Source organism: Filicampus tigris, chromosome 4 (assembly GCF_054856515.1).
Source record: "Filicampus tigris isolate MCC_2025a chromosome 4, RoL_Ftig_1.0, whole genome shotgun sequence".
Taxonomy (NCBI): Eukaryota; Metazoa; Chordata; class Actinopteri; order Syngnathiformes; family Syngnathidae; genus Filicampus; species Filicampus tigris.
In genome coordinates, this window is record NC_141220.1 from 21,344,111 (window position 1) to 21,370,845 (window position 26,735).

At 39.9% G+C, this 26,735-nt stretch overlaps 2 protein-coding genes across 2 annotated transcripts in view; one reads left to right on the top strand and one right to left on the bottom strand.

The window, feature by feature from the left end:
* The window catches only part of nfat5a (nuclear factor of activated T cells 5a), a 36,993-nt gene extending 32,598 nt beyond the window's left edge, over nucleotides 1-4,395 (bottom strand). The window contains exon 1 of the mRNA XM_086027707.1: nucleotides 4,033-4,395. Coding sequence (XP_085883833.1) covers nucleotides 4,033-4,105 — 73 coding nt within the window. The 5' untranslated portion in view covers nucleotides 4,106-4,395. The remainder of the gene's footprint in view (nucleotides 1-4,032) is intronic.
* Nucleotides 4,396-8,244: 3,849 nt separating this feature from the next.
* The window catches only part of wwox (WW domain containing oxidoreductase), a 172,356-nt gene continuing 153,865 nt past the window's right edge, over nucleotides 8,245-26,735 (top strand). Inside the window, exons 1-5 of the mRNA XM_086027769.1 lie at nucleotides 8,245-8,507; nucleotides 8,791-8,855; nucleotides 9,243-9,300; nucleotides 9,573-9,742; nucleotides 23,676-23,782. Coding sequence (XP_085883895.1) covers nucleotides 8,401-8,507; nucleotides 8,791-8,855; nucleotides 9,243-9,300; nucleotides 9,573-9,742; nucleotides 23,676-23,782 — 507 coding nt within the window. The 5' untranslated portion in view covers nucleotides 8,245-8,400. The remainder of the gene's footprint in view (nucleotides 8,508-8,790; nucleotides 8,856-9,242; nucleotides 9,301-9,572; nucleotides 9,743-23,675; nucleotides 23,783-26,735) is intronic.

The window sequence follows — 26,735 nt, forward strand, 5'->3', positions numbered from 1 at the left end:
TCGTAGGTCGGGGCTGATTCTCGTAATGGCCCCAAAGATAATCTTATCAGATAATCCTGCAGTGTGTGGTGTGCTCAGACTGATCTTGACCGCTCGGGAGGACGTCCACCCCAATCGGGAATATTGTTTTAGCCCGACTTTGCATAGCGGGGGGCGTGCCCCGAGGACAAACGAGAAGGCAGCCGATTGACAGTGACGTGCAGCCAATCAAAAAGCGAGGTGACAAGGCGGCGAGGAAGCGCGGTGTGAATACAAAATAAAAACAGTCATGGCGCAACAAAGCCCAAAGTCTTTTCTTTTTGTGTCACTTTCTTCCACTACAAATAATACCACAAAATAGCGCCACCGTCAAGACACGATCTGAGACCCCTGCTGCCTCTTCATCCGCCATTGTTTCTTTCTCAGAGTTTGGAAGTCGGCAGACAATTTGAAAATCTTGCCGTGTGAAACAGGCCTTAGACTAAACACGGCCATCTGATAAATATTGCACTTTTTTAACCATCTCATGGGCAGGCTTCGGAAGCTTATCCGTGATTGACCATAAATATGAAACAATCAAAGTAAAAATCAAAGCAAAAGTAAAAATTAAAGCAAAGTAAAAGCAAACTAGGCACGCCTACTCGTGTAGTTATACAATGCGTCAATACAGTTATAAATCAAGGACGCCCTGCAGTGGTTAGCTTATCTATTACAACAGAGAAAAATGGTACAATGACTGAAGCTTCATCAAGGCTCCCTCTTCATTTCCCCTACATCATCTCTGACCACTGCCTTCTTATTTTTTCTTCTTTCTCCACTAATATGACAATTAAGAAATGTTCAAACACTGCCAGACTCCAAATGCATTTTCAGTTTCCATTGTTTAAAAATTCGCATTGGGCAACGACCAGCTTCCCAGGACGGCTCACATTCAACCTACGAAGAGCTGCTGAATCCAGTACAAAGCCCCGAGATGACCACAGTAGCTTTGAGAGCGTACTCTGCATGGCTTCAATCCAAGTTGATAAAGCACCCCCATCTGAAATGTAACACTGCAGCTGTCAGGACTCTTGTCCAGAGCATTTAAGGTGCTTTGGCTGGAATTAATGGCGGCATTTGGGTGGCCCCCATGGCAACGCCTCCATTGGGTGTCAAGGTGATGCCAGCCAGCCCTGTGGAGTGGCAGCACCGTTGTGAAATCAGAGCATGTGACTTGGATACTTCAGATTTGAGTCAAGCCTTGCAAAAAAACAATAACAGACAGGCTTGTGAAGCCAACAAAACAGCTCTGCTCTTTCACCCAACCCCAAATAACAGTGAATACTTGTGGATTCGCAAACTCCTCCACTCAAATTTTTTTTGTAGAATGCAACAAAAACAATTCTCTGAAAAACACACCTATCTGGGTATTGTGCTTTTTCTGTCCAAACGCCCCGCTCCTTCTAAGGCGGCATGGCATGTTCGTGGAGGAGTAGTTAATGCGGTGGAAAATTACAGTTGTAGAGGTCGACAGGCTGGCAAGAAAATAATACTTCCAATACAGTTACTATTATTTTTCCCCCATTCACCAGTAGTAGAAGCCTGTGCTAGGGCTGGCTCGATTATGAAAAAAAATATGAACCATGGATTATTTGGGGAATAATTGAACTCACCATTATTCAAATGATCATTTATTTTTTTGGGGTATAACACAAGAAAATGTAAAGTTAAAAGTAAATAATATAGAGACAAATAAATGTAAGTAAGTTACATTTTAACCAAATTAAATTAATAAAATTAGTTATTCTAAATTTGTTTTTAAAAATGCGAATGTATAAATTCAAGTATCATTTCCTTGTGTAAGAAAACAGTGCATTGGAAATAAATGAATATTGATAATCGTTTTTCACTATTATGCCAATTTTTGTAATTGTGGAGTGTAATAATCAGAATTGTAATTCAATTTCGATTATGTAATTGCACAGGCCTAGCCTGTGCTTCTGGAAATGAAGCCCACAACTGCAACATTTATGCTACAATTAATTTAGTAATACCATTGATATTATATATTTTTTTATTCACTCATAAACAACATGGTGTGATTGTCAAGGAAGATGCAGATTGCCCTGGCCGCTGTAGCTATAGTATCCTAAACACAAAGAAAAGTAACGAGGCAAATAAAGAAGAGTATGGATTTTTCAGAGGTTGTTGATGAACACCACATTCAACGGGGGAATGGGTATTTGAACTACATGTCAAGTGCATGCCAGAGTGTGAACGATTGACGTGAGGACTCAAATCTCTCAATGAATCACTCCCAGAAGTCAATGCTGATTTTCCAATAGCACGTCAATGGGATTTTATCAGGGATGTTCCGATCAGGGTTTTATGACATCGATACCGATTCCAATCATCCATGAGTGAGATCGGCCGATACCGATCACGTGGATTATCTGTATATTTAAAAAATATGTCCCATAATGTGTCTTCCTGTGGCAATAATGTCACTTTTACTGCACTGTGACAGCACTGCAACAGGGGGCAGTGATGCAACACTGCACACAGGCTGGTCTCTCATGGCTGTAGACTGCGAAGCATAAACTGCGGGTGATCAGGTTTTTTGATCAGCAATAAAAGGCTTTGATCAAATGTTCCGATCACGCAATTTTTCACGAAAATCTGAAATGTCACTGTCTTGTCTTTCAGATGAATTAATACTTCATTTGCCTTTACCTCAGTATTATATAATGCATAACAGTTATGATATTGTTTGTTGTAATAAAGATTAATTGTTGAATAATGCATTAGAAAAGAACCTTAAAAAAAAAATCGCAACTCATACCGCAATCACAATTGTTGGAAAAAAAAAAAAAATCACAATTAGATTATTTTCCATAATCGTTCAGCCCTAATCACGATGTAATTACCGTAACACGGGAGTCTCCAATATGGTGCTTGCAGGACTAAGGTAAACCTCCCCCCATTAAAAATATTAATACTTGCAGAAACGTATACAAATAAAGTGTTGCATATTGTTTTCTTCCTTGTTTAGTCATTATTGATAATCAATGCGAGAAATAAGATGATCAGTGTCATTCAATAATATTGACATATATTAGGTTAGACCGCCCCTAGCAGTGGAAGAAAAATCCACAGAATAGCCGCACCTTCATATTAGACGCATGGTTAAAAACCTCGGAAAAAAGTAGCGGTTTATAATCCGGAAAATATGATAATTAAAGGTTATTTGAGCAAAATTTTAATTTCAGAAGTCTGGATCAAAAGCCAACAGCCAAGAAGTAGCTCTCATTTTAAAAACGGTTAGAGACACATGCAGTAACATCGTTGCAAATTTTCTTCAGCCTGTCTCTGATACTTCACAATATGTTACCTGCACCCTTTACCACTAATTTGAAACTGTGTGTGCATGAGTGACAAACAGGTGCTAAGGAATATTTCAAAGTGTTTTCTAGTAAGTTTTAGTGTTCTAATGTGCTTAAATGTCATGCAGGAGGGGAAAAGTGAAGATGAAAAAAAGATGTATATGCTCTCGCTATATCGCGGATTTGTACCATCGCAGGTGGGTGGGTCTGGAATGTATCCCTTGCGATAAACGGGGGTTCACTGTACACCAGAGTGCGACTTCCCCTCAGAGAATGCAAGGTTAGCTCATGCTAGTGATCAGTAAGGGCGCCAATTGCTGCTGCGTCTGTATACTCCCTACTAATATAACCTGAAGCGAAGCCCATGAGAACTCTGTTTCACATAGATAAGAAACCCAGGGCGTCGTTATTAGGACCACAAGGCGTTAGAACGAAAAAATAATCACGGAGCACATCCGTCTCCAACGCGCATGTGACCTGGGGAGGCTCAAGCACGCAGGTAGCCGTCAGCGAGCGAGCCAATTGGCGGCTAACTAAGTCTGCTAGCTCGGCTAAGTGGCTAACGGCGAGAAAAGCTAACCCCAGCTAGCTAGCAGATTAACGGGGGCGAGCTAACGGCAGGGGGGCATTACCCCTGATTAAAACCAGGGCCAAAACTCGTTAGCGTCACGTTAATTCAGACAAGACTTACCTTTAGAATAGAGAGATTTGGGGGAATTGAGGTCGAGGTCCGAGCTGAGGAGGGAGACAAAATCAGAGGGCATCGCAGCGCTTCATCGAGGGGAGGGGAAGCGGACACTCTTCGGCAGAAACCAAGTCGTTTTTCCTCGGCCAGTCAGTTGTGCGTCCCCCGGGGCGGAATGAGTCGGAATACGGCATCGAAACCTTACGAATGTATGGGACAAAATCGGGGTACAAAAAAGTTTTAATACAAAAAAAAAACACGCACACACAAAAATCCCGTTAACTAGCACGTCTCATCACGTTGTGAGCTTGTGTCTGTTGAGGGGAGACGCACACACAAACACACTACAGTCGAGGTCGGCCCACGTCCTGGTCCCGCCCCCTTGGCTGCGCATGCGCATTGGAGACGAAAAATTACCAGGGCGGTAGGAAAGTATTTTATCATAATGTTCAGTGCGATGTATGCAAGTTGTAGTTGGTTTATGGCAAGTTTCAGAATTTACTCGATATACGTACTTAATATGCATCTTACATACTCCCTCCCTTATACACTATTCATTTTCCAAGCACTCATCGGCCAAGAATATGATCATTATCAAATTGCCTAATCAAATTATGAATTACAGATATTTTCAAGAGGTATTCAGAGCTTCTCTGACATTAGGACATGGATGATGAATCCATGATCAATGGTTTGGAGAAAAGGCAAAGTGTATTTTATTTTATTATTGTATCTTATTGTATTATTATTTTATTTTAAATGTTTTACACCGCAGCAGCAGCCATCAATCCAGTATGGACCATTCGGACATTTCTTATGTAAAATATATTTTGATAGACTGGCATAGACTTGGACGCCTCCCTGGTGAGGTGCTCCCGGCGCATCGCACTAGAAGGAAGCCCCGGGAATGACCCAGGACTTGCTGGAGAGTCTAATGTCTCCCGGCTGGCTTGCGAACATCTTGGATCCCCTGAGGAGGAGCTGAACGAAGTGGCTAGGGAGAGGGAAGTCTTCCCTGCTTAAGCTTCTACCCCCGCGACCTGACCTTGGTTAAGCAGAACAGAATGGATGAATGAATGTGATAGAAACAAATGAATATATATGATTAAAAATACAATTCACAGCTAGGCTCAATGTCATTTTTGTTATTTCTTCGAGCTTTGTGTTTGTTTCTTTTTTTCTTTCAAAAAATCCAATAGCCTGTCCTTTGAATGCTGGGTGCATATCTTCATGCTCCAAAGCAGTTTTGATGACTTCATTGCCCCTTTCGAGAAGTTGTCGCATGTAATTTACACTTAGCAGTTTGCATGCGCGTCAACCACAATAAACCCGTGGGTTTCCCTTAAGTGGGACTGACGGTACTGTCGCTTGAATACAGTTAGTTCTAGGCTATTCTTCTGTCTCATTATTTTTCTCGTTCCCCTTTTCCCTTTTAACATATTTTTGATAAGAAACAATGTGATGTCCTATTCCAATGCCATTGTATTATTTCACTATTTTGAGATTCTCTCATGACCCTTAAACAACAACAGATACATGTTTCTAATCCAAGCTTGTGATGGCTACTGGCTACACGGGCAGTTCTCGAGATTTTTTTCAAACTCCTCTGCAAACACTATCTCGGCTGTTCTATGAATTTCATAAAATGCAATTTTCCCCATCGTGTGACGAATAAAGGTTACCTTCAAATATACATATACCTGACTTGGGCAGTCCCCAGACTGTTTCAAGCTTCCTCTTGAATACTGTTACCACTGTTCCATAAAACACACACACACACGCGCACACGCCTCCCCCCACACACATGCACACCCCCACGCACACACACACACACATTTATGGTAGGCATAGTTTCAAGATTCCCACCATTACCACCATTCTCCTTGATTTAAAGTGGAAGTCAACCCAAACTTTTCCAGAATATGTTCTATGCAGGCCCACTAGTTGAAACACTGTATTCCTATTAATATTGCGGTTGTGGAATATAAATTAATCAGCAAAATGCACCCACTTTTAGCTATCTCAGGGGGCGACCATTTTGTCACTTCTGTCGACTGAAAATGACATCGAAGTTGCTCAGGGCTCAGATAACGACCAATCACGGCTCACTTGTTTTCTGAAGCTGATCCACGATTGATCGTTATCTGAACCCTGAGCAACTTCGATGTTATCTTCAGTCGACAGAAGTGACAAAATGACCGCCCCCCTGAGCTAGCTAAAAACGGGTGGATTTCTCATACAAAGGCAATATTAACCAGAATGCCGTGTTTAGACTAGTGGGCCTTCATAGAACACATTCTGGAAAAAAATATGTTTGGGTTGACTTCCTCTTAAGCACACAAGCAAATCAATTTCTGTAAACACAGGACTAATTTGACCTAGAACATATGTGTTTGTGTATTTTGGTTTCCTTCAGGAAAAGTCATAAAAATTCAAAAACAGTTTTCAAAGTGGCTGAAAAAAATAGTGGGCTCAAACAATATTAAAATGAACTAATGTCCCAGGGCCATTTCGTTACCCTGGTAAATTTTTCGGGTAGAAACAAAAGGCGGAACCATTTTACCAGGGTAAAGTGAAAGGTTCCACCAAAGGTTCCTGCGGTGGAAAAGCGGCTATCCCACTGACTACTGTACCGGTAATCTTATTCCCCACCTCACAGCCCCCTTGAGAACCTGGTCAGAACCCTAACCCAGGGGAAGCTGTGCCATTTAACCAGTCAACTTTGATGACCGGTCATAGGGCACAGCAGGTTTAATCACCCTTTAACTGGCGACCTTTAGCTGTGTCTAGGGTTGAAAGGATAAAACACCCTATCATTCAAAGGTACATTCCTGATGATGTGTGCTAATAGCACAACTTTGACATACTGTACTAGTACTAGTAGGACAACTACATGTTACTAGAAAGGCAAAACTGTACTAGTTGGCAACTGCATGCTATTAGTGACATAGAATTGTAGTAGTGAGAATCTTGTGGAATTGTCATTTTCAGAGCTGGGCATTTGACTAAAATTTGAGCGTCTGTTATTCGTCATCAGCCTGCAGCGTGGGTACCCTTCCGTCATTCGCCTTTTTTTCCAGGGGGGAATAAATAGTACCTGCCTCTAATTTTAAACAACCGTCCGTCGATTTGCTTTACAATTAATAGAGTAGAACAAATCGTCGCTGTCATGTGAAAAACTCATATCTCCATTTTTTTTTCAATTTTCTTATTTTTACGTGAATGGTGTTTCCGTGTTACAGACATCGCATTAACGTGAAAATGAAAACATTTTCAAAAATTGGATATAAGTGTTTTTCACAGGACAACGACGAAATGTTTATTTTTAAATATGCATATTGTCGCTGTCCTGTGAAAAACACGTATGTCCAACTTTGTAATTAAAAAAAAAGAAAAGAAAATCATGCTAATGGGATGCCTGTAACGCAGAAACCCCATTTACGTAAAAATAAAAAAATGGAAAAAAATGGACATATGTGTTTTTCACTGGACATCGATGATATGTAAACTTGTTTATTTTAGTAATATTTTAGTAATATTTTAGTAATAGTTAGTTTTATTTACAATAAATAAATGAATCAATAATTTGAATAAGACAGCAGTTCAATGTATATACAAAATGTATGTGTGTGTATATTTTTTAAACTAATATTGTTTTATCTACAATAAGTAAATAAATAAATTGTGTATGTATTAAATCCAAATGTATGAAAGTATATCTATGCCATCAGATGTACTGTTTATTTTACTAATATTTAGTATTTTATTATTCACAACAGATCAGTTAAAAATGATATTTGAGATAAAGGAATACAAATGAAATACAATTGAATTAATAAATTTGATTGGGGAAAAACAGCTAAATTAATGCACATAATACAGAACTCCTGCCTTGAAGATTCAAGTATGAGCAGTTAAAAAACAAATCAATATTGGAATCACGTAATGGTACTACATTGTAATAGATGGATGAATATTCTTCTCTTATCTATAGGCTCCTGTCTCTCATATTCTAACCCACTAAAAACGGATACATTTGGCAAAATACATTTTCACTTAATGAAATACAGTACATGTCAAGGATTAAAATACATTTAATTAAAACTGCAACTATAAACCTATATCTAACAAACACATTACATTTTTCATCACTAAAGTGTCTAAAAAAGAACACGAACCTGACAAATGTCGACGACAGCTAAACGCCTCACTTTTCTTTAGACTCAACATCCCATCAGCCACCGCGGTGGACGTCGTCATGTTATTGCGGAAGTACCGAAATGCACCGTGCCGATCTGCTATTTTGTTCATAAGACGCTTATAGTTTTGCTTTTTTTTTGGTTCCGAATTTCCCCACCTTAAGACACTAAACTAATGGCAGCTCTTAAGTATGCCGGTATGGATGATACTGACAGTGATGACGAGTTACCTCCTGGGTGGGAGGAAAGATCGACGAAAGATGGATGGGTTTACTATGCAAAGTGAGTGCACACTCCGCCAACCATGATTAACAGTAATGGGCACATGGTATTTTGCGGTATAAAAGTGTGTATTTGCAAGTATCTTGCACGTATATGAGCCTTTATGCGTTGACGCATATAGTATAACTTAAACATGATTGTGCACCTGTAATAGTCTTTTGTAATGTCCTTTTATCTCATTGATTGGTTTGCTTTATTTTTATAGAGGAAATGCAACAAAATAGACATGATCTGATGACATTACATTCCCTTACTTTGATCATTTTTGTATGTGTGCTAAAAGCCACGATGAGATGAGGACACAGTGGGAACACCCAAAGACTGGAAAGAAGAAACGTTGTGCTGGAGGTTTGATTATTTTCTCGTTTTTCTACTCCCACCACCTTGAGCAAGGCTGCTCAAGTCCAATCCTCAAGAGTCACCATCCAGCCTGTTTTCCATTTGTCCCTGCCTGCAACACACCTGATTCAAATGTTCCGCTCATCAACAAGTTTAACAGAAGCTTGATAACGATCGTGATCATTTGAATCAGGTGTGTTGCAGGCAGGGAGAGATAGAAAAATGGCTGGATAGGGGCTCTTGAGGACCGGACTTGAGCACCCCTGACCTTGAGTATTACAGTGTAATTCCATCCATCCACCATTATTTATTTCTTTTTTTTAAGTTGTTGGAGTTTGTTTTCTTGTATATATTATCCTACCAAAAGTATGTAATTTATATTCCTTCTTCCAACAGATTTGCCTTATGGCTGGGAGCAAAACACCAATGAGCACGGTCAAATAGTTTACGTTGAGTAAGTAGATTGATTATCATGCAGCATGCATTTTACATGATTCAAGCTGATTTGCAGAGGTGGGCATTCCAAGAGATGGGGACTTACTCTACTAACTGACGGACTTAACTGATGGACATACTGACTGACGATTACAATTCAGTTTGTCACAAAAAATGACGGACCGGCAAAATTTTGTAAAATGCCCACCGCTGTTGAGTTTTTGGTTTGTTCATAACTGGAAAATTACAGAATGTAAATTTATTTTTCAACAATCCTTTTCTTACCATCAGTCACATCAATAAGCGAAGCACTTATTTCGACCCCCGCCAAGTGTTTACTGTGGAGGATGTGATGGTGAAGCCAAAACGCTACGATGGCAACTCTGCGGCTCTGGAGATCCTTCAGGGTCGGGATCTGTCTGACAAGGTGGTCCTGATTACCGGTGGCAACTCCGGCATTGGTGAGTTCCTTTTACGCACATTATACAAAGGTACCTTGAGTTAAAAATGCCCCAACTTATGAGTTTCTCGAGCAGTCGATGCTTTTCTTTGTTAAAAATGTGCAACATAAAGTTTAAAGTTGTGTACATTATCTTTGTGAGATAAATAAATTTATATGAACCCCTTAATTCCCATGCTCACCATTATCTAATATAAGGCTCATGTACACCGTTTTAAAGTTGTGTAAATATATCTTTGTCAGATAGACAAACGATGCACCATTATGTCTAGCATTTAATACAAGACTATCATACCGATTACAGTTTAAAGCCTTACGTTGTGTTACTTCGTTGTTTTAATTTAGTAATTTACTGCTTTGTCTTGAATCACATTTACGGTATTATAATAATATGTATTAATGCACAGGACAGTGACAATCACTCCGATTCAGTCAGCCAGGAAATGCAAATCAGTGCATGAGATAGATAAATTTGTAAACTGGTATACAATTTATTTCAGTTCTTTAAAGCAAGAATTGCTTCCTTCATCACAAGACAACTGCCTCACACTTTCACACGGGCTGTGATGAGTTGTGGGTCCATCTTGAAAAGTACGTTTAGATATATTGACCTATTGAGGGGAGTTGCGCTCAACAGTTTTCAATCTCCAAGCAAGGTAACCAGAACCACTCTGCTGATCATAGAAATGTTCCTGTGGATTACAGTAAACACATAAAGTTAATATGGAACATTATTTGGAGAACGCACAGTTCTTGTGAAGTGTCACATGCTACAATGGCGGCAGACGAATGCCTTTTTTTTAATAGTTTATATATAGTTAATTTGAACCAACAATTGGGTTAATTTATAAGAAATAACCCAGAATTTTGACCCAACACAAACAATCCAAAAATTGGGTTAATGAAATAACCCAACTGTTTTTAGAGTGCAAGACTTTTGTCTCTTTTTTGCTTTTAGTAACTGTGCTTTTGCAAAAGCACCACTAGGTGACAGTGTGGTATCACACTATAAAAGTATGCCCCACAATCAGCGGCGTTCATCAACATTAGCCTCCAAAGGTAAAAACATGGTCACCCAACAAATCACTCCATTAATGCTGAACATGACTGTATTGAAGTTCATTAGCCGAGTTGAATTGGATGTCATTGTTAACCGCAACAAATGCGAGTATACCGTGTCAGCAAAAGTGTAAGTCAGCATCAAATCTCCAGGAAACCAATGTATTTAGTTGTAGTTTGAACTCAGAACAGGAGAAAGCGTCGGCCTTCCCTTTCAAATGTTGTGCTTCCTTCAAGACGGATAACGATAACTCCGGGGAAATCAAATCAACATAAAATGCTTAATTGTCTTTATATCCAAATGCTTTGTAGAAAGGAAGTGTTGCAGGGTTGTCTAATTGCTGTATGTACATTATGAGATGGGGCACTATAGTAGATTTACAGCTGCCTTGGGACCCTGATGGAACAATGGAGCTTCTGAACTTAATTGCCTCCCTATCCTTGATGTTTCTCCCATTTATCTGTCTAGGCTCATATTAACAAATGGATTGTGTAAAAATGATATGCAGTCTTATGCAAATGTGTCTTTTATTTTAATTCAAATATTTCCACTGTCAAAAGAAACTGATTGAATGAGCGTGGTCACTTTTCATAAACTACAACGTGATTGAAATGTAAGCCCCTGTTTAAAATACTTATAAATTATTTGGTGTGTTTTTGTTGTTGTTCTTTTGGTGTTCGTCGAAGAGAAAGAATGGACTCACAGTCCTGTCCGAAGTCATCCCACATTACACCGGTACTTGCCATGCTTTAAAGAAGAAGTCAACCCCACGTTGACTTGTAAATCTTTACAATAATATTTTCTATGCCGCCTCAGTAGTCTAAACTCTTCATTCTGATTGATATTGTGTTTGTGGAATATGAGTTAAGTAGTATAATCCCCCTGTTTTTGTCCATCTGAGGGGGCGGCCATTTTGTAACTTGCTGTCGCCTGAAAATGACATCACAGTTGCTCAGGGCTCAGGTGACAACCAATCAAGGCTCACCTGTTTTCTGAACCTGAGCCTTTTAGAAAGAAATGCCAAATAAATGATTTGTAGATAGTTCAAGCATTTTGTATACAATGTTATGTTTTATAAAATCAAGCCGTCACACCCTTCTTTCATGGCAAAATCTCAAAATAATCTAACCGATGCCTTACTCCGCCCAAATTAGATGACATAGGCGAAAAAAGCTCTGCAATTTTTCGTGATCTAAAAAACGTTTTTGTGATGTAAAAAAGGAGACTAAGCTAAATCATTTCAAAACTCATGCATGCACTTCTCTTATAGCTTGGGATGTGGCTGTGTTCAGAATTAACCAGACACATTCAAACTCATGTCAAATGAGAGTAAGCACACACCTGCACCATTCTGCTTAACCCCTAATAAAGATCTGATGTTCTAGTAGGTTTTCTTGACTTTTAAAAATTTTTGGCTATTCAGCTGAACGCTGAATTTTTTTCATACAAACTTGTATTTGGAGCTGTTCATACCCCCCCACCATATCTAAGACCAATTTCAGTTATTTTTACTTCCCCTCTCAAAAGATTTGTTTTAAATCAAATGAGTCATACAAGTTATAAAGTGGTGGGAAAAGTTTTGAAATGTTTTTTTGTCTCATTGTTTTACGATTCAAACACCTAGCATTTCATTAAGGGTGTGAGGTTGCTTGAGTTTTTTTAACCATGGAATGTGGATGCTGAGTGGTTTCTTACTACAGCAAATTTAAGGGACTTGTCCGTATAATTTGAAACATACATTCAAGAGTTTTTGAATAACTAAAAACCATTCAAAAAACACAAATTCTGCAAGCTGAAAAGCAGACAACTGCACTAATAAAATGCTTCTAACTGTGGAATGATTGGAGGTCTGTAGTATAGTTTTCACCACAAGAGTGCACAAGAGGTCCATGCTGCTGCTAAACCTTCCAACCATCTAAATTGCTCCGCAAATCCCCAATTTTGCTTTTAAAAACATTATAATGAGAAGCAGAGTCCGTGTTTAACTTTTTTTTTGTGTGCGCGATGCACTTAGTGCATATATAATCTGCTCTGAATGGAACCAAGAAATAGCTTTTTCTCCAGAGAATTATCAAACATTGTGCTTACAAGACAGCGACATTTTAAACACTTATTATACCCATATTAACATAACCTTTGTTTTACTCGACCACGTATTAAATATGCAGCACCTCGTAATTAACAATACTCTTATAGTAATTGCTTCTACTTGTGTGCTCCTTTGACATTCCACCAGTGAAATGTGGTTATGCCAATTGGCTGGACCCACTTAGCATTTTAATGGCATCAATAGTGTTTTAATCCAAGTGTCAAGGCTATTTCCATTTTCTTGAGTACGTATTTCTCCACGGGGGAATGTGACATTTTTATTAGGAATGGAAGGATATTATTTAATTAGCACATTTACATTTCATGTCTTTAATTTAGTTTCTTAATGCACATGGAAGAAGAAGAAGGAGGGAAAAAAAAGACGACGTATAGGAGTTTATTTATGCGTGAAATGTCAGATTTTGTGGCCGGCCTTGAAGCAACGTCGCACTGAGACTAGGGACACTAATTCTGTTTTGCCGAGGTGATCGCGACGGCGGATACCCCCCCACATTAGTCTTCCTCACGCCGCTTTCCCATGTAAATTAAAAAGCACTACAAACCTGAATGGTTTTTTTAATCGTGATAATGGAAATGAATGATCTCACTTTGTTTTCTCCTTCTCCAGAGCCCTTCTCTCTCTCCTACCTTTAAAGGTTTTCTCACTCTTATAGACCCGTGCTTGTACCTCCTCAACGATTTCTAAGTGGCTTTGACCCAGGCCCGAGCCCTCCTATCCATCCCCATTACACACTCCTGTTCCAGTCCTAATTCCCCTCCTATCAAATAAACTCTTTGCTTATTTGCTGGCCAGGGCTTGATGGGACAGTTGTCCTCAAAGGACCATAGTCTTGTGAAAAGCCTTTTTTTTGTTTGAGAAAGTAGATGACCGTGTAGATTTAGATAAATCCGATGAAGCCAAAAAGAAAAAAAGAATTACATGAGGAAAAGCCTTTTTTTGTTTTAGAAAGTAGGAGACCGTGTAGATTCAGATTAATCCGATGAAGCCAAAAAGACAAAAGTAGTACTTGAGCATAGTAATACAGGATACTGATAACATCTTTGTGTACGGTTGTGTATCGGTGGTCATTGTATTGGAGGCTTTTCACAAGTATTTACAAGGCAAAAAGTCATAATCTCAAAGTATTTTTCCATGGGGGAAAAAAAATAATTTTACAAGACTAAAGTCGTAATTTTATCATAGTAGCAAATAGTACAATTAGTCATATATTTTGAAGAAAAGTAGTAGAATTTTACAAGATTAAATTTGGATGTTTTCAAGAAAATATGGCGCTGATGGGTGCTGTGGATGCACGCCACAGGTAGATGCACGGTGCCACTCACGCTCCACCCCCCTCTCTTTGCGCGCCCCGGTAGGCAAGGAACCTTTAGAAAAAGGTGACAGGATGTTATGTTTTAATCACACTTTTATTTGCTTGTGGTCATATCATTATTATTATACATGGGTAATAACCTGTTGAATCTTGCTACGAACATTTTATTTTCACACTGTTAACATTGCCAAGGCTGGCCGTTTTTGGTTGACAATTACTGGGTGAGCAATGTGTAAATCTTGATGAAAAACATCAAGTCATAAATTTGTCAATGGGTGTCTATGAAAGTGGACCATTTGGTGCTGATCCTCATTATTATAGTTCGGCCTTAGCTCAGGTTTTTTCTCTACCGAGTCCCATTTTGCCTTCTTTACTTTTGGTCCAACTGAAAGCGGAAGCAAATCAGTCACGTCAGTGAGACTGTGACAAAATGATATGACACAGGCAGTGATTTACAGCACAAAAAAATCTGCTTACCGCAGTGTTCCTAAGCAGTAATTCTTCTTAAACAAAGCCCTACTTAAATGATTCTCAAAGTGTGGTACGGGACACAGACTCCCTCTTGTGTTACATGAAGAATCAGTGAATTAAAGGATCAAACTGTGCATAATGTACCAGTAGATTTAAAAATGTTTTATTTTAAATCCAATACAGTACTTTTGTTACTTACAGTTCAGTTGTATTTAACTTTGAAGTACAATAATACATTTACATTTAATCTCTCAGAACTGTTTGTTTATAATCAGGTATTAATGCAATGTTTTTATTGAACTTATGTGCTACATATTTTAATCCAACCATCATTTAAATATTTTAAAAGAAAATTCCTTTATTTAAAGTGGAAGTAAACCCAAATATTTTTTACAGGAATATGTAACCAATCCTGTTTTCTGAATCTGAGCCGTGATTGGTCGTTGTGAGCAGTTGTGATGTCATTTTCAGTCGACAGAAGACGTCACCTTTTTCTAACTTGATTTATATTCCACAAACGCAAAATGAATCAGAATGCCGTGTTTCAACTAGTGGGTCTGCTGGGAACATATTCTTGAAAAAAAATATGTTTGGGTTGACTTCCGCTTTAAGGGCAGTGTTTATGTCCTAACTGTGCACAATGTTACAGTGACTTTTGATTACATTAACTCATTCACTGCCAGACATTTTAAGACCCTCTTTTAGCCTAACATTTGAAAAAAATTGAAAAAAATATAAATCATTTCCTGGGATTGAATGGCTGGACTGTGAATAGACAAGTCAATTCGTCAATGGCAGTGAATGTGTTAAATGCACTTTTTCAATAAAACCGAAGCTTCAGTATTTTTTAGTTGATCATTATGATGGAACTTGTGTTATTGTTAGGTGGTGCTTGGCGTAAAAACTCTTGAGAACCACTGCTCCACTCTTTCTAAATTCCTGGCCCTACCAGCCACGTGGTGTTGTTGTTTACATGCTGGGTCAATGCAGGAACTACAATATATGAAGCAGGAAATGATCAGGATTTGGGAGGAAGCGCTTCATAATGTTCTGCGTGTCTGTATACATTTTCCAACGTTATTCATGAAAGACTAACATTGTTCGGTGTTTGCGTTGATCCCAGTGTTGTATGGGAGAGGATTAGGTGTCAGGGCCGGTGCTCTCCTCTCTCTGGATGGAGAGATCTGTAAGCATATTCAGTGAGTCGCAGCGCTGCGGGGAACCTCGGCGCACAGATTAAAAAAAACGGCAGCCCGGCTTTGTGGCTGATCATTAGATTGAGCCAGATTTGTTAAGCATAACTGCCATTAAATTGGCTGCAAAGCTCTGGTATTTACCGCGCCACTGTTTATGAATAAGGACCTCCCTCAAAGACTGGCGCGGCCGTGCATTAAAGCAGAGCGAGGGTAAGAAGGGGAATGCATTATTCATAGCGTGAGGAAGTAGATGGATAAAAAGATGTTCCCGGCGAGAGTGGCGTGTCTGCGTCTTATTCCGTGTGTCCTGGAGCATCTCCGAGTGGCTGCCTGTGGCTTAGATGACATCCACAGTTTATCTGTTTTCATATCAAGCGGTCTGATAGAATTTTGTGTGTGTGTATTTTGTGTGTGTGTCGGACTCTGAACGTGTGAGGAAGTCAAAGATTTTTTTTTTCTCCCCCTGGCTTTCTGGTACATTTTGGATATTAGCCAATCAATGAGCAGTTCTGCTTGGTTAGTCAAATTAGATGCAACTTTAGAGAGATGTTAGAGGCCAGTCTGTAAGAGTTGAAGTGACTGGAGGGAACACGTTAGCCTTTACACAAAAAGTGCTCCAAACTACAGTACAATCAATACCTCTAGGACAACCTGTAAATGACTGTTTATATTATTTATATATATTTGCAAAGAAACAAATGGTGCGCTTTTCCCAACTTTTTAGTCAAGGCTCATACACCTTTAACACTTTAACTGTACTTAATCAGTGTATAATTGCGTGCAATTTAGTTAAAAGAGAAGTCAACCCAAACATATTTTTTCAAGAATATGTTCTATGCAGGCCCACCAGTTGATACTCGGCATTCTGATTAATATTGCATTTGTGGAATATGAGTTAAGCAGCAAAAGCCACCCATTTTTAGCTATCTCAGGGGAGGCCATTTTGTCACTTCTGCCGACTGAAAATGACATCACAGATGCTCAGGGCTTGGATAACGACCAATCATGGCTCAGCTTCAGAAAACAGGTGAGCTGTAATTGGTTGTTACTTGAGCCCTGAGCAACTGTGATGTCATTTTCAGTCGACAGAAGTGACAAAATGGCCGCCCCCAGAGATGACAAAAAACAGATGGATTAAGTCTCATTCCACAAAAGCAATATTTATCACAATGCCGTGTTTCAACTAGTGGGACTGCATAGAACATATTCTTGAAAAAAATATGTTTGGGTTGACTTTGGGTTGAAACACAAAACTATTATTCTGTCGTATTAATGACATCAGTTGGCGACACAGGTTAATTGTGCCTTCATCATGGAGGAACCCAAATGTCAGTGTACAACAAAAACAAAGGAATTGACCTTGATGTTTCAATAATTTTGGAGGGGACTGTTGATGATCAATGATACATTATTTGTAATAAACAAATAAATATTTTCCGGATCACCTAAGTGGAATTGGATAATTTTCCTTGGCATATCAATGTGCAACATCACAGTGGTTAGGAATCTCCACTCTCGTGGTTGGCAGTTTGGTTTTGAGTCTGAGGTACTCTCCCACATTCCAAAAACAGTCATGTTGGGTTCATTGATGATTCTTAATTGTTCATAAGAGTGTGTTGCGCGTGTGTGCGTGTGTGTGTTTGTATGTAGTTTTTGGTTAATGCTGTGCAAGACCATGATGAGAGATTGTGTCCGGATTTTTTTCAGGAGGTTGACACAGAGGGTCAGAAAGATGGGAGGGGGGGCGGGGGGGGGGGTAGGGTTTAGACAGCAGGGGACAGTGGAGGGGTAATAGAACCACTTCAGCTCTCTGGCCTGGAACAGCTCAACCTTGGGCAGTAATTATGAACCATACATCCCACTTTTGGGGTGACATCTCCTCCTCATGGGCTAATGGAGGGGAATTAAATGGGATCTTAAATATCTGAAAGAATGGGGGTGAATGGGCGCGGAGGGTGGGGGGCTAGCGGGGTTCTGGGCGGTGCTCCTATCCACAACTGAAGCACAACTGCCAAGGTGTACTTGGCACTGAGACATTGCGAGAAATTTCCCAGATCCATCCTTTATGGACACTTAGTAATCTGTAAAGCTGAAGTTTACAGGGGCATTTAAAGGAATTGATTATTTTATTTCAGCATTGGAGCGTTGCAGGGCTTCAGTCTGTAACACATATCGGAGACTCACAGAGCCACGCATTTACAGATTTTTTTCCCCCCTTGGAAAAGTAGAGCTTTGGTTCCATCTTGTGGCATCTCGGTGTCAAAGGTTGTTCTTGTTGCCAATGTTGAACGGAGTTAATTTGTGTGTAGGATGTGCGCCTTTAAGGGGCATGGCCTCTTGAGGGACATCACGATTTGGAGTCGGGTTGGCAAGTTAGTCTGCATGTGAGAGATTGGGTGTGAGTTGTGGCCTACAGCAGCTCCTTTCGAGTGTTTTCATTTCTTATTTGTGAGTTTGACTGTCTCGTTCCAAAAACATTTGGGGGTGCTCTGGTATCGTTGGGCCTGCAGCGCTGCAAAGATGGTCATGTGGAATTTAATTTCAATCTTAATATGATACATTTTTTGTTTTCCTGAAAACGTATGACTATGCACAATGTACCGACTTCATTACACAGTTTGTACGTTTCAGGAATACAGCTTTATCCTAGTATACAGTTGGCTCTCAATACACTTAATTACTGTACAATATTTAGGAAAAATCTATTTCTGGGTGATCAATTCAAAAAGTGCAGTTATATATTCACAACACAAGGGCATTATTTCAGGATTTTATTTTTTGTCGAATTTTACAGTCTAACTCCAAGTTGACCATGTCAAGAAATAACAATATTACACAAGATTTTAATAACGTAGTACAAAATAGGTAGAAATCCGTCACCAGAAAAGTATTTCGAAATCTGTTTAATGAATGTGTATGCATTTTTTTTTTTTACCTGAACTACTGAAACAAACTTTTCTACCATCATTTATTGAGATGCACCTGTAAAGTTTTTTTTAAAAATGTTTTTGGTCTTGTTGGGATGTGATGTGAGATGAACGACACTTTGCTCCATCAGTCTTGATGAGCCCCGAAAATGTATCATTAAACCTTCTTCTGTGAAGGTCTGAGAATTTTAATGCGTGAAAAGAAGTTGACTGTCGAAAATTAAAAACCATAGTCCAAGGGAAATAGAGAATTAATTCGTGTAATAAACTGTCACACATCCATAACATTCATTCCTCGCTTCGGAAGTAAGCACACACACGCAAAGTAGTTTTATACTTTGTCTTGCAGTTAAAAATGGCACTAATTCATATTACAAGTGATTCTTTTGTGATGCAGTATGTAGTCTATTCATGTGTTGCGCGTCAAGTACCTCTTGCGCTCTGCTGAGAGAGGACTGTGGGAACTTGACATGTTTACCCACAGGTCTTGTAATGATCTCAATTGACTTGTGTTTGCCCAATTGTACTACAGAGCTTATTTTAGTTAAATGCCTCTTTGGATGCAGATCAAGAGCGAGCGGGAGCAGGCAGGCGGCGGCAGTGGCGGCGTTTGCCAAATAAAGCCGCTCGCTCACTGACGAGGCTGGTAATGATCTCATTACACTGAGCCAATACACCTGTGTACGAGGGTGGGGGGGGGGGGCGCTGGGGTCCAGGGGGGGGGGGGGGGTGGCGGGCCAGGGAGGACAAACAAAGCGTGAAATCACTAAATCACACTCATTATTGGGGGGGATATCTGAAGGGCCAGGATCCTAATGTACCATGAAGAGCATTCGTTGCTTAATGGACATTTTACACCATTCTTTTATGCATCATAGTAAAACACATTTTTAGGAGTAGTGGTGCTTTTTCATGTTCTGATTAGTATAGTGTCAAGTACACTGCGTTACAGGCAGGACTCCACCAGATCCAGCACTCAGCACTGTTTGTATATTTTATAATGAATACAGAGCTGTGATTCAATAGAAAACATTGTGCTTGCTTATATAACATGGTCTTACAATAGTTACAAGTGGTTTTGGAGTAATTTCCTCAAGTGTGTTTGCGACTTTGTGCCCATGGTTGGGCATTTGCACATTTTTGCATAGGGCGATGTGATTCGCTAAGAATTCTCCCTAGTAAGAAGTGGCTGTGCATTAAATTCTTTTTGATCGAGTGTTGATTAATCGTGCCTGAAATGGAGTGGAGTACTCTAACGGAGGGGCTGTTGATTCTTCACTTTCAACTAAGGGTTGAACAACTAATATTAGACGACTATAATGTGATGAAAGTTCAGTCGTACCCGATTAGTCGATGACTTCTATGCATGTCATGTCACTATATGGCGATTGCCTAGATAGATGAACAAAGATACATTATTTGTAGTAAATCATCTTTAGACCAATTAAATGAAATTGCATAATTCCGGCACAGAGGTTGAGAGTCACTGCTCTAGGCAATCCCAACTGGGCTCCCGAGTGCACCCTGAAAGATTCAGTCAAATGCATTACTTAGTTACATTTTCCTGAGCGAGGTAACCTGTAGTGCCATTCCACAGGCTGGCAGAACAGCGCATTGTGTAAAACAGCTTTTGGCGACCTACCAGAGCAAAAATGAGAAAGCCCGTGACCTCTCGTCATGTTCCATCATGGCGAAACAGGCTCTCGTTGTTGTACATTTGACCGGGAACTCATTTGAGCGTCGCCCTCTCTGCCGCGTAGTCTCTGTTACAGCACTGCTCGCTCTCTTGTTATTTCACAATTAATGTCGAGCCCTTGTTATTTGTCACTGCAAATACACGGCTCCGGTGACGCTGCCCGTTGTTGCTGCCATATTCTAATTTGTTCTCCATTATGGGAAACACTGGCGCTCCTTAATTTCACTTTCATGGTGTGTACACACAACAAGTAAGGGGGAAGACGCGTTGTTGTTTACCAGCAGCCCGTGCTCGCGTCCATTTTATAACGTCTGAAAGAATGTTTTTACTTCATGCTGTTTCTAGGGATTAAAAACATTTTTAGTACAAGCTGGACAGTCACATCTTCTTGATACCATACCGCTGCTCATCTTGATTTAAAATTGTCGGAAGTTTTCCAAGCAGATCGGGGAGGAAAGAAATATCACTCTTAACAGAGCACACACCCCAAGATAATTGCTCGGAATAATCTTTAATAGACATCAAATAATCTGGTCTTTCCTGAATTTGCAAAAATGGTTCGAATTAGGACTGATTATCGTTATTTGTGTACCCTGTTGATTAAGAATACTCCTAAACATTGAACATGATTAACATTAACTATTGTTTGACATTTTCTGAGCCGATCGGTGGGAAAAAAATAAATCACTCAACCAATCCGACACCTCACGTTAATCGCTAAGGACAATCTTTTAGAAACATCCAAGGATTGGGCCTTTGATTACCAGGGAGAGAAATTGTTAAAATTAGGCGGTATTATCGTTATTTGTGTGCACCCTACTTAAACATTTTCAACATTTACGATTACAAGTCTTTTAGTGGGGTACACAAATACTGATAATCAGGCCAAATGTGAGCATTTGTCCTCTTTTCCAATCAAAGTCAGCAAAGGCCCGATTGTCTGATGTGTCTAAAATATTATCCTGTGGTGTGTGGTCTGTAAGAGTGATTTTTTTTTTTTCCCCTCCCAAATTTGCTCGGATAATGTCTGACAATCGTAAATGTTTAACATTTTCTCGCGCATGGTCTGAAGTCGGGGTATACAAAGACCGATCATCAGGCCAAAACTGAGCATTTTTCCTCACTTCCAGTTAAAGTCTGCTAAGGCCCACTTACCCAAAAGATGATCCTGTGGTGTGGGGTCTGTTAAGAGTTATTTTTTTCTCTTACTCAGAAAATGATCAGTCCGACAAACATTAAATTGATGAATCGGAAACATTAAATGTTCAATATTTCGCAAATCCTTATATGCACGGTCAACGCAGTTGACAACAACAACAACATAGGCATTCACCAAAATACCCCCCCCCCAAAAAAAGTTTGCTGCTAAAAAAAGTTTGCTGCTTTGACAGCTACTACTTTTTCCTCTTCTTTGTATTTTCCGGCAGTCTGGATGCTCTGGCTCCATGTGGCCTCTCACAGGTCAATCTATACTGCGACATTAAGCGTAAATCTGATTTGGGGGGGAGAATCTCGCAGGTTGTTTGTGTGCTGCGGTGTTCTGTGCTAGTCATCTCAAGTACACCACAAACTATAAGATGAGGTAGCATACGCCTGCCAATTTTATTTTCTTATGTGTGGCCTCACTAAAGTGACTGTTTTGAAGGACAATTCTGGTGGCGAATAAATATGATCTATGAAACATGAATTGTGACGTTTTTTTTTAACATGTTTTCAATACACACACATACAGGAGAACAAGGAGCGCTTTGAAGAGCTTTGTCTAAATAGTCGAAAGCCTCCATAAAGGGAGATACAAGATCCCCACTGGCCTAAGGAAATACGCTTCACTCCCAAAACAATATAATTCAAAGTTTTTGATCGAAAAACTTCAAAATATATATATATATTTTTTTTATAGACTGTACACAAACATTTCCTATTTGTTAAATCCTGCCGGCCTGTCTGCCTATTCAAATTATGTATTTAATCTGTGTCTGTGTCACTCTGCTCCTTCTCCCCTTGTCATGTTGTTTTTATTTTCCCCATTTCCTGCGGGTGGAATGATTGCCGCTCTTCATGCAGCGCAGTCCCCTCCATTACACCTAATAACGAGTCATATAATTTAATTCCATGCTTCACTTGTCAGCGCGGCAGGCTTCCAATACGACTCCAATTTTGGTTTTTAATAGATATTGGTCTTTAACACTCTTCTCACAAGTAGGCCTCCCAGTTTTGCTCTTAATGAAAATCAGATTAGGACCTATAATCTAATTACAGTTCATATTAATCCGCCCTCTGATACAGTCCTGCCTCACGGTGTACCCTCTTTGCCACAATCACTTATTATGGCAGTTTGTCAGTCAATGCGCTTGCTGGGTGCGTTCGAGTCAATTTAAAGGTGGGAGTTAGAAACGTAGCAGCTCTCGCAAGACTTGCAGTAAATGTCGACGGAAATAAGAAAATACGGTGAAACCTAATAGATTAATTCAACCTACGGCTTGAAATGACCCATTTAGACTTGTAATTTAGAAATGAACTTCTCTGCCTTCTATCTTTTAGTTTTTGTCACTTTTATCGGTAATGCGTGATTTGGCTGGAGCCACGCAGCGCTGTAGTCTCGGACTGATAAATTCTCTCGCTATCAGCCGGCCGCGTTCCATTTCAGAACTGTAGCCTTATCAGTGGCCCTTTGATGCTGCCAACTGTCACCACACCAAAGGTTCAGTTTGTGTTTGATTGTCCGTTTGACTCCCTCTATTATTAGCCGTGTTTGTCATAATTACCACCATCAATGCATAATTACCAACATAATTAATATCCGATTGCCCCCCCCCCCCACCCCCCTCGTCCTATAACGAGCTGACATAACGAGCGGGGCAATACCTTCTTCAGAGCCGACGGTCACATCCTGAACTTTATCTTCTCGGGCGAGAGGAAATAGACCAGAACCACAATAATTCAATCAGTGTCATCACTTCTGAGAGAAATGATTAGCTCTCTGCGCCGAGACCACTGGTTCACTCTGTGAAATAAATTACATGAAAACTTGATAGTGATTCTTACTGGCCCTTCCTCCTCCTACATTTGATCCAACCTCTGAGAGTCACTTATCTTCCCCCTTTGAAGCATCTCATAAAAAAATAAAAAATATAATGTCTCGTTTCTGTCCTCATGTTCCAGGCTTTGAGACAGCCAGGTCTTTTGCGCTGCATGGTGCCCGTGTTATCCTGGCCTGCCGAAACCTGTCCCGCGCCAACAAGGCTGTCAGCAGCATACAGGAGGATTGGGTAAGTCGTTCAGTTTAGCCTTAAATTTGAATGAGGGTAAGCGGTTTGGAAAATGGATGGATGGTTGGATAACAGGATATTAACAGTGGCCCGATGGCCTGGGGCCACCACGTGACTGTGTCGGTCGGGACAACCGTTTACTGACAGTGATGATCAATTCAATTTAGAGTTTCATCCACTTTTCAGGTTGGGTCACATATTATTTAGTATTTCGTATTTATATATCCCTTAATCACAAAAAAAGTCTCAAATGGTTTCACATGCCCACTTAAATTGATCAACCATCATTAATCTTTTTACCGCGAGCACGCATTTTTGTGTTTCAGGTTAAATCCTTCTATAAGGAATGGCTTGAACAAGATATACAGCCCAGAAAATATCAAATGTTTAATGTTCAGGTATATACTCATCGAAAGTCATATAACATGAATGTATAGGGCCAGTGCGGGTTCTGGCGGGGCCAGCACCCAGAAAGATGTGTTGCTTACTTGTATCTCAAATCATCTTGCCCTACTGAAATAAACAGATTCCATGAATCCATTCCAGTACCACTTAAAACACCAACAAAAACCTTTGTTTCATCGGACTGTATATTATCCCACGTGTTTGGGAGATTTTGTTGTGGTCTGACGAAATCAAGGTTGAACTTTTTGTCCACCATTCCAAAAGGTGTGTTTGGAATGATTGCGTTATGTTTGAATGATTTGTATGAGCACACTTAGGTAAGGAAATAATTTTATTCAAGAGATTTGAACAAGCGTCCGGGGTGGTGGGGCGCGGGGGTGAGAGGGAGCATCTGATAATTACCCAAGATTATTGCTTTAATATCACCGCGCTTGCGACTCGTCCGCAGATTTACGAGTGTGGGAAAATAAACAAATGAAATGCGGCCGCTGGAGCAGAAAGAATAAGCCATTAGTGCTGGCTTGATTACAGAAAGCATCAGCAGAAGAGGAGCACAAGCCAGCCGAAACGGAGGGAGACAAAGATGGAAAAAAAGAGATGAGAGGGGAAGAGCAGATCTTCAGTGTTTAAACTCAACACAACCTCTAATTGAAGGATGCTGCTGGGGCTGGCAGTATTGTTTGCGAAAGCCAGTGGAAACAGTCTAAGAATGGAGCAAAAGGTCAGATCCAAGTACAATGATACCTTGACTTAGGAGTGACCCACCTTAAGAGTTTTTTTGATATGTTTTGTATGTTACGAGTGAGCTTCATTGCCACTGCTTGAGTAACGTGAAACAAAACTGAAGCAGTTACGGTATTGTGCTGTAATGCCCTCGCATGTGGGCACGGAGAGCCACAGTCACCGTCGCACATTCAACTGTTTATTGAAGAGGGCAGTCAAACTAACAAAAACAAAATGAGGACACTGGCAAGGAGTTGCGACTCCAGCTCTTGATGCCACTAACTAGGGCTCTTAAAGGCACACAGCAAACACACGAATACTACAGTTCATACAGTAATTGCCCTTGATATTACACAACAACTTTTGGGAAATCTGTGGGAATTTTCACATGTTCAGTGAGAATTATATTGGCTTAGTCCTGGTACACGTATTCAAACAAAGGTAATATTAATCAGAATGCCTTGTTTCAACTAGTGGGCCTGAATAGAACATATTCTTGAAAAAATAAAAATCCACTTTAATCATGATGCACAGAATTCTTTAACATTGTAATAAATTATCACTGTATGATTAAGTACAATACCATTACTAGGTATTTTATTAAAAGCCACATTACAATTTGTTTGTTGTTTTTTTTTTTTTTTTTTTTTTGGACACTCACCCACTATACAAGTAAATCAAGTTTTGAGCTTGGGCGAATTAAACTTCTAGTCAAGGTACACCTCTAACGAGAATTCGCCACATTCTGAATTTTGCTAACCAAAAGCCGTTTCCGCAGATTCCATCGTATGCTGAGTCCTTCAAGTCGTCTGAGGCTCACTTCCTTCTCAAGGAATCCCCCCCGCCCCCATTTACAGGCTCTAATGAATAAAAGTCACAATATCAGAATAAATCTTTGCCCCTCTGCTGACATTATTAATAGATTCAGCAGAAGAATAGAGAGCAGGATTAATCTTTAAGATGATGGATGGACTTCGCTCGCCTTCCCATGCTCCTCCACTGAGGTCGTTGTGATAAGAGGGTATATTTTGGGGTCCGCTGTACAAAAGGTCATCATATCTACTTCCAGGTGTCTCTCCTGAGTTCCGCTCCGGCTGCCAGGAGTGGAACTGCTCTCCCGATTGCACGGGACCTCTCACCTCTAACTACAATGCTTAAACCATTACTCTGAGCTGCCTCTTTCTTTCCTCGCCGCTCGCCTCGGACTGTGAGGGCCAATGCTGCCGTTGAGCGGTGCAGTGTAGTGCCGTGTTCTGACAGTTGGAATAATAATGGGGGGAGGGGGGGGGTCATGGCGAGATAATGGGCAGGTCAGAACAGCCAGTGGCTGTTAGGAAGAGCAGGGTCAGAGGGCTTATCCTTCCCAGCCGCATGGGCCTCGCTATGCCAAGAACAGTGACAGTTAACGCGGAAAAAAAAAAAAAAAACGACCTCACACTTAATAGAACATTCCAGGACATTCGATTTTTAATGCGGACAGATGGGCCAGGTTGGTCGTTGATTAGGTCATTTTTGGGGGGTTCAAAATTGGTAGTAGTTGACTTTAATTATCAAATGGTTATTCATTGTCATATTAATTCATTTAAATGTAATTAATTAACCGATATTTAATACATTACATAAAATGCATGTGCTGTATGTTGAAACAATCATTATTTCAATGTATTTATTGTCTATTATATTTATTATATCATATATATTATATATTTTAAGACTATTATTAATATTGTTATTAGTAGTATTATTATTATTGATATTAATTATTTTATTTTATTTTTGTATTTATTGTATTCTTTGACACACACAGCTTGTAGTTTACGTGTAT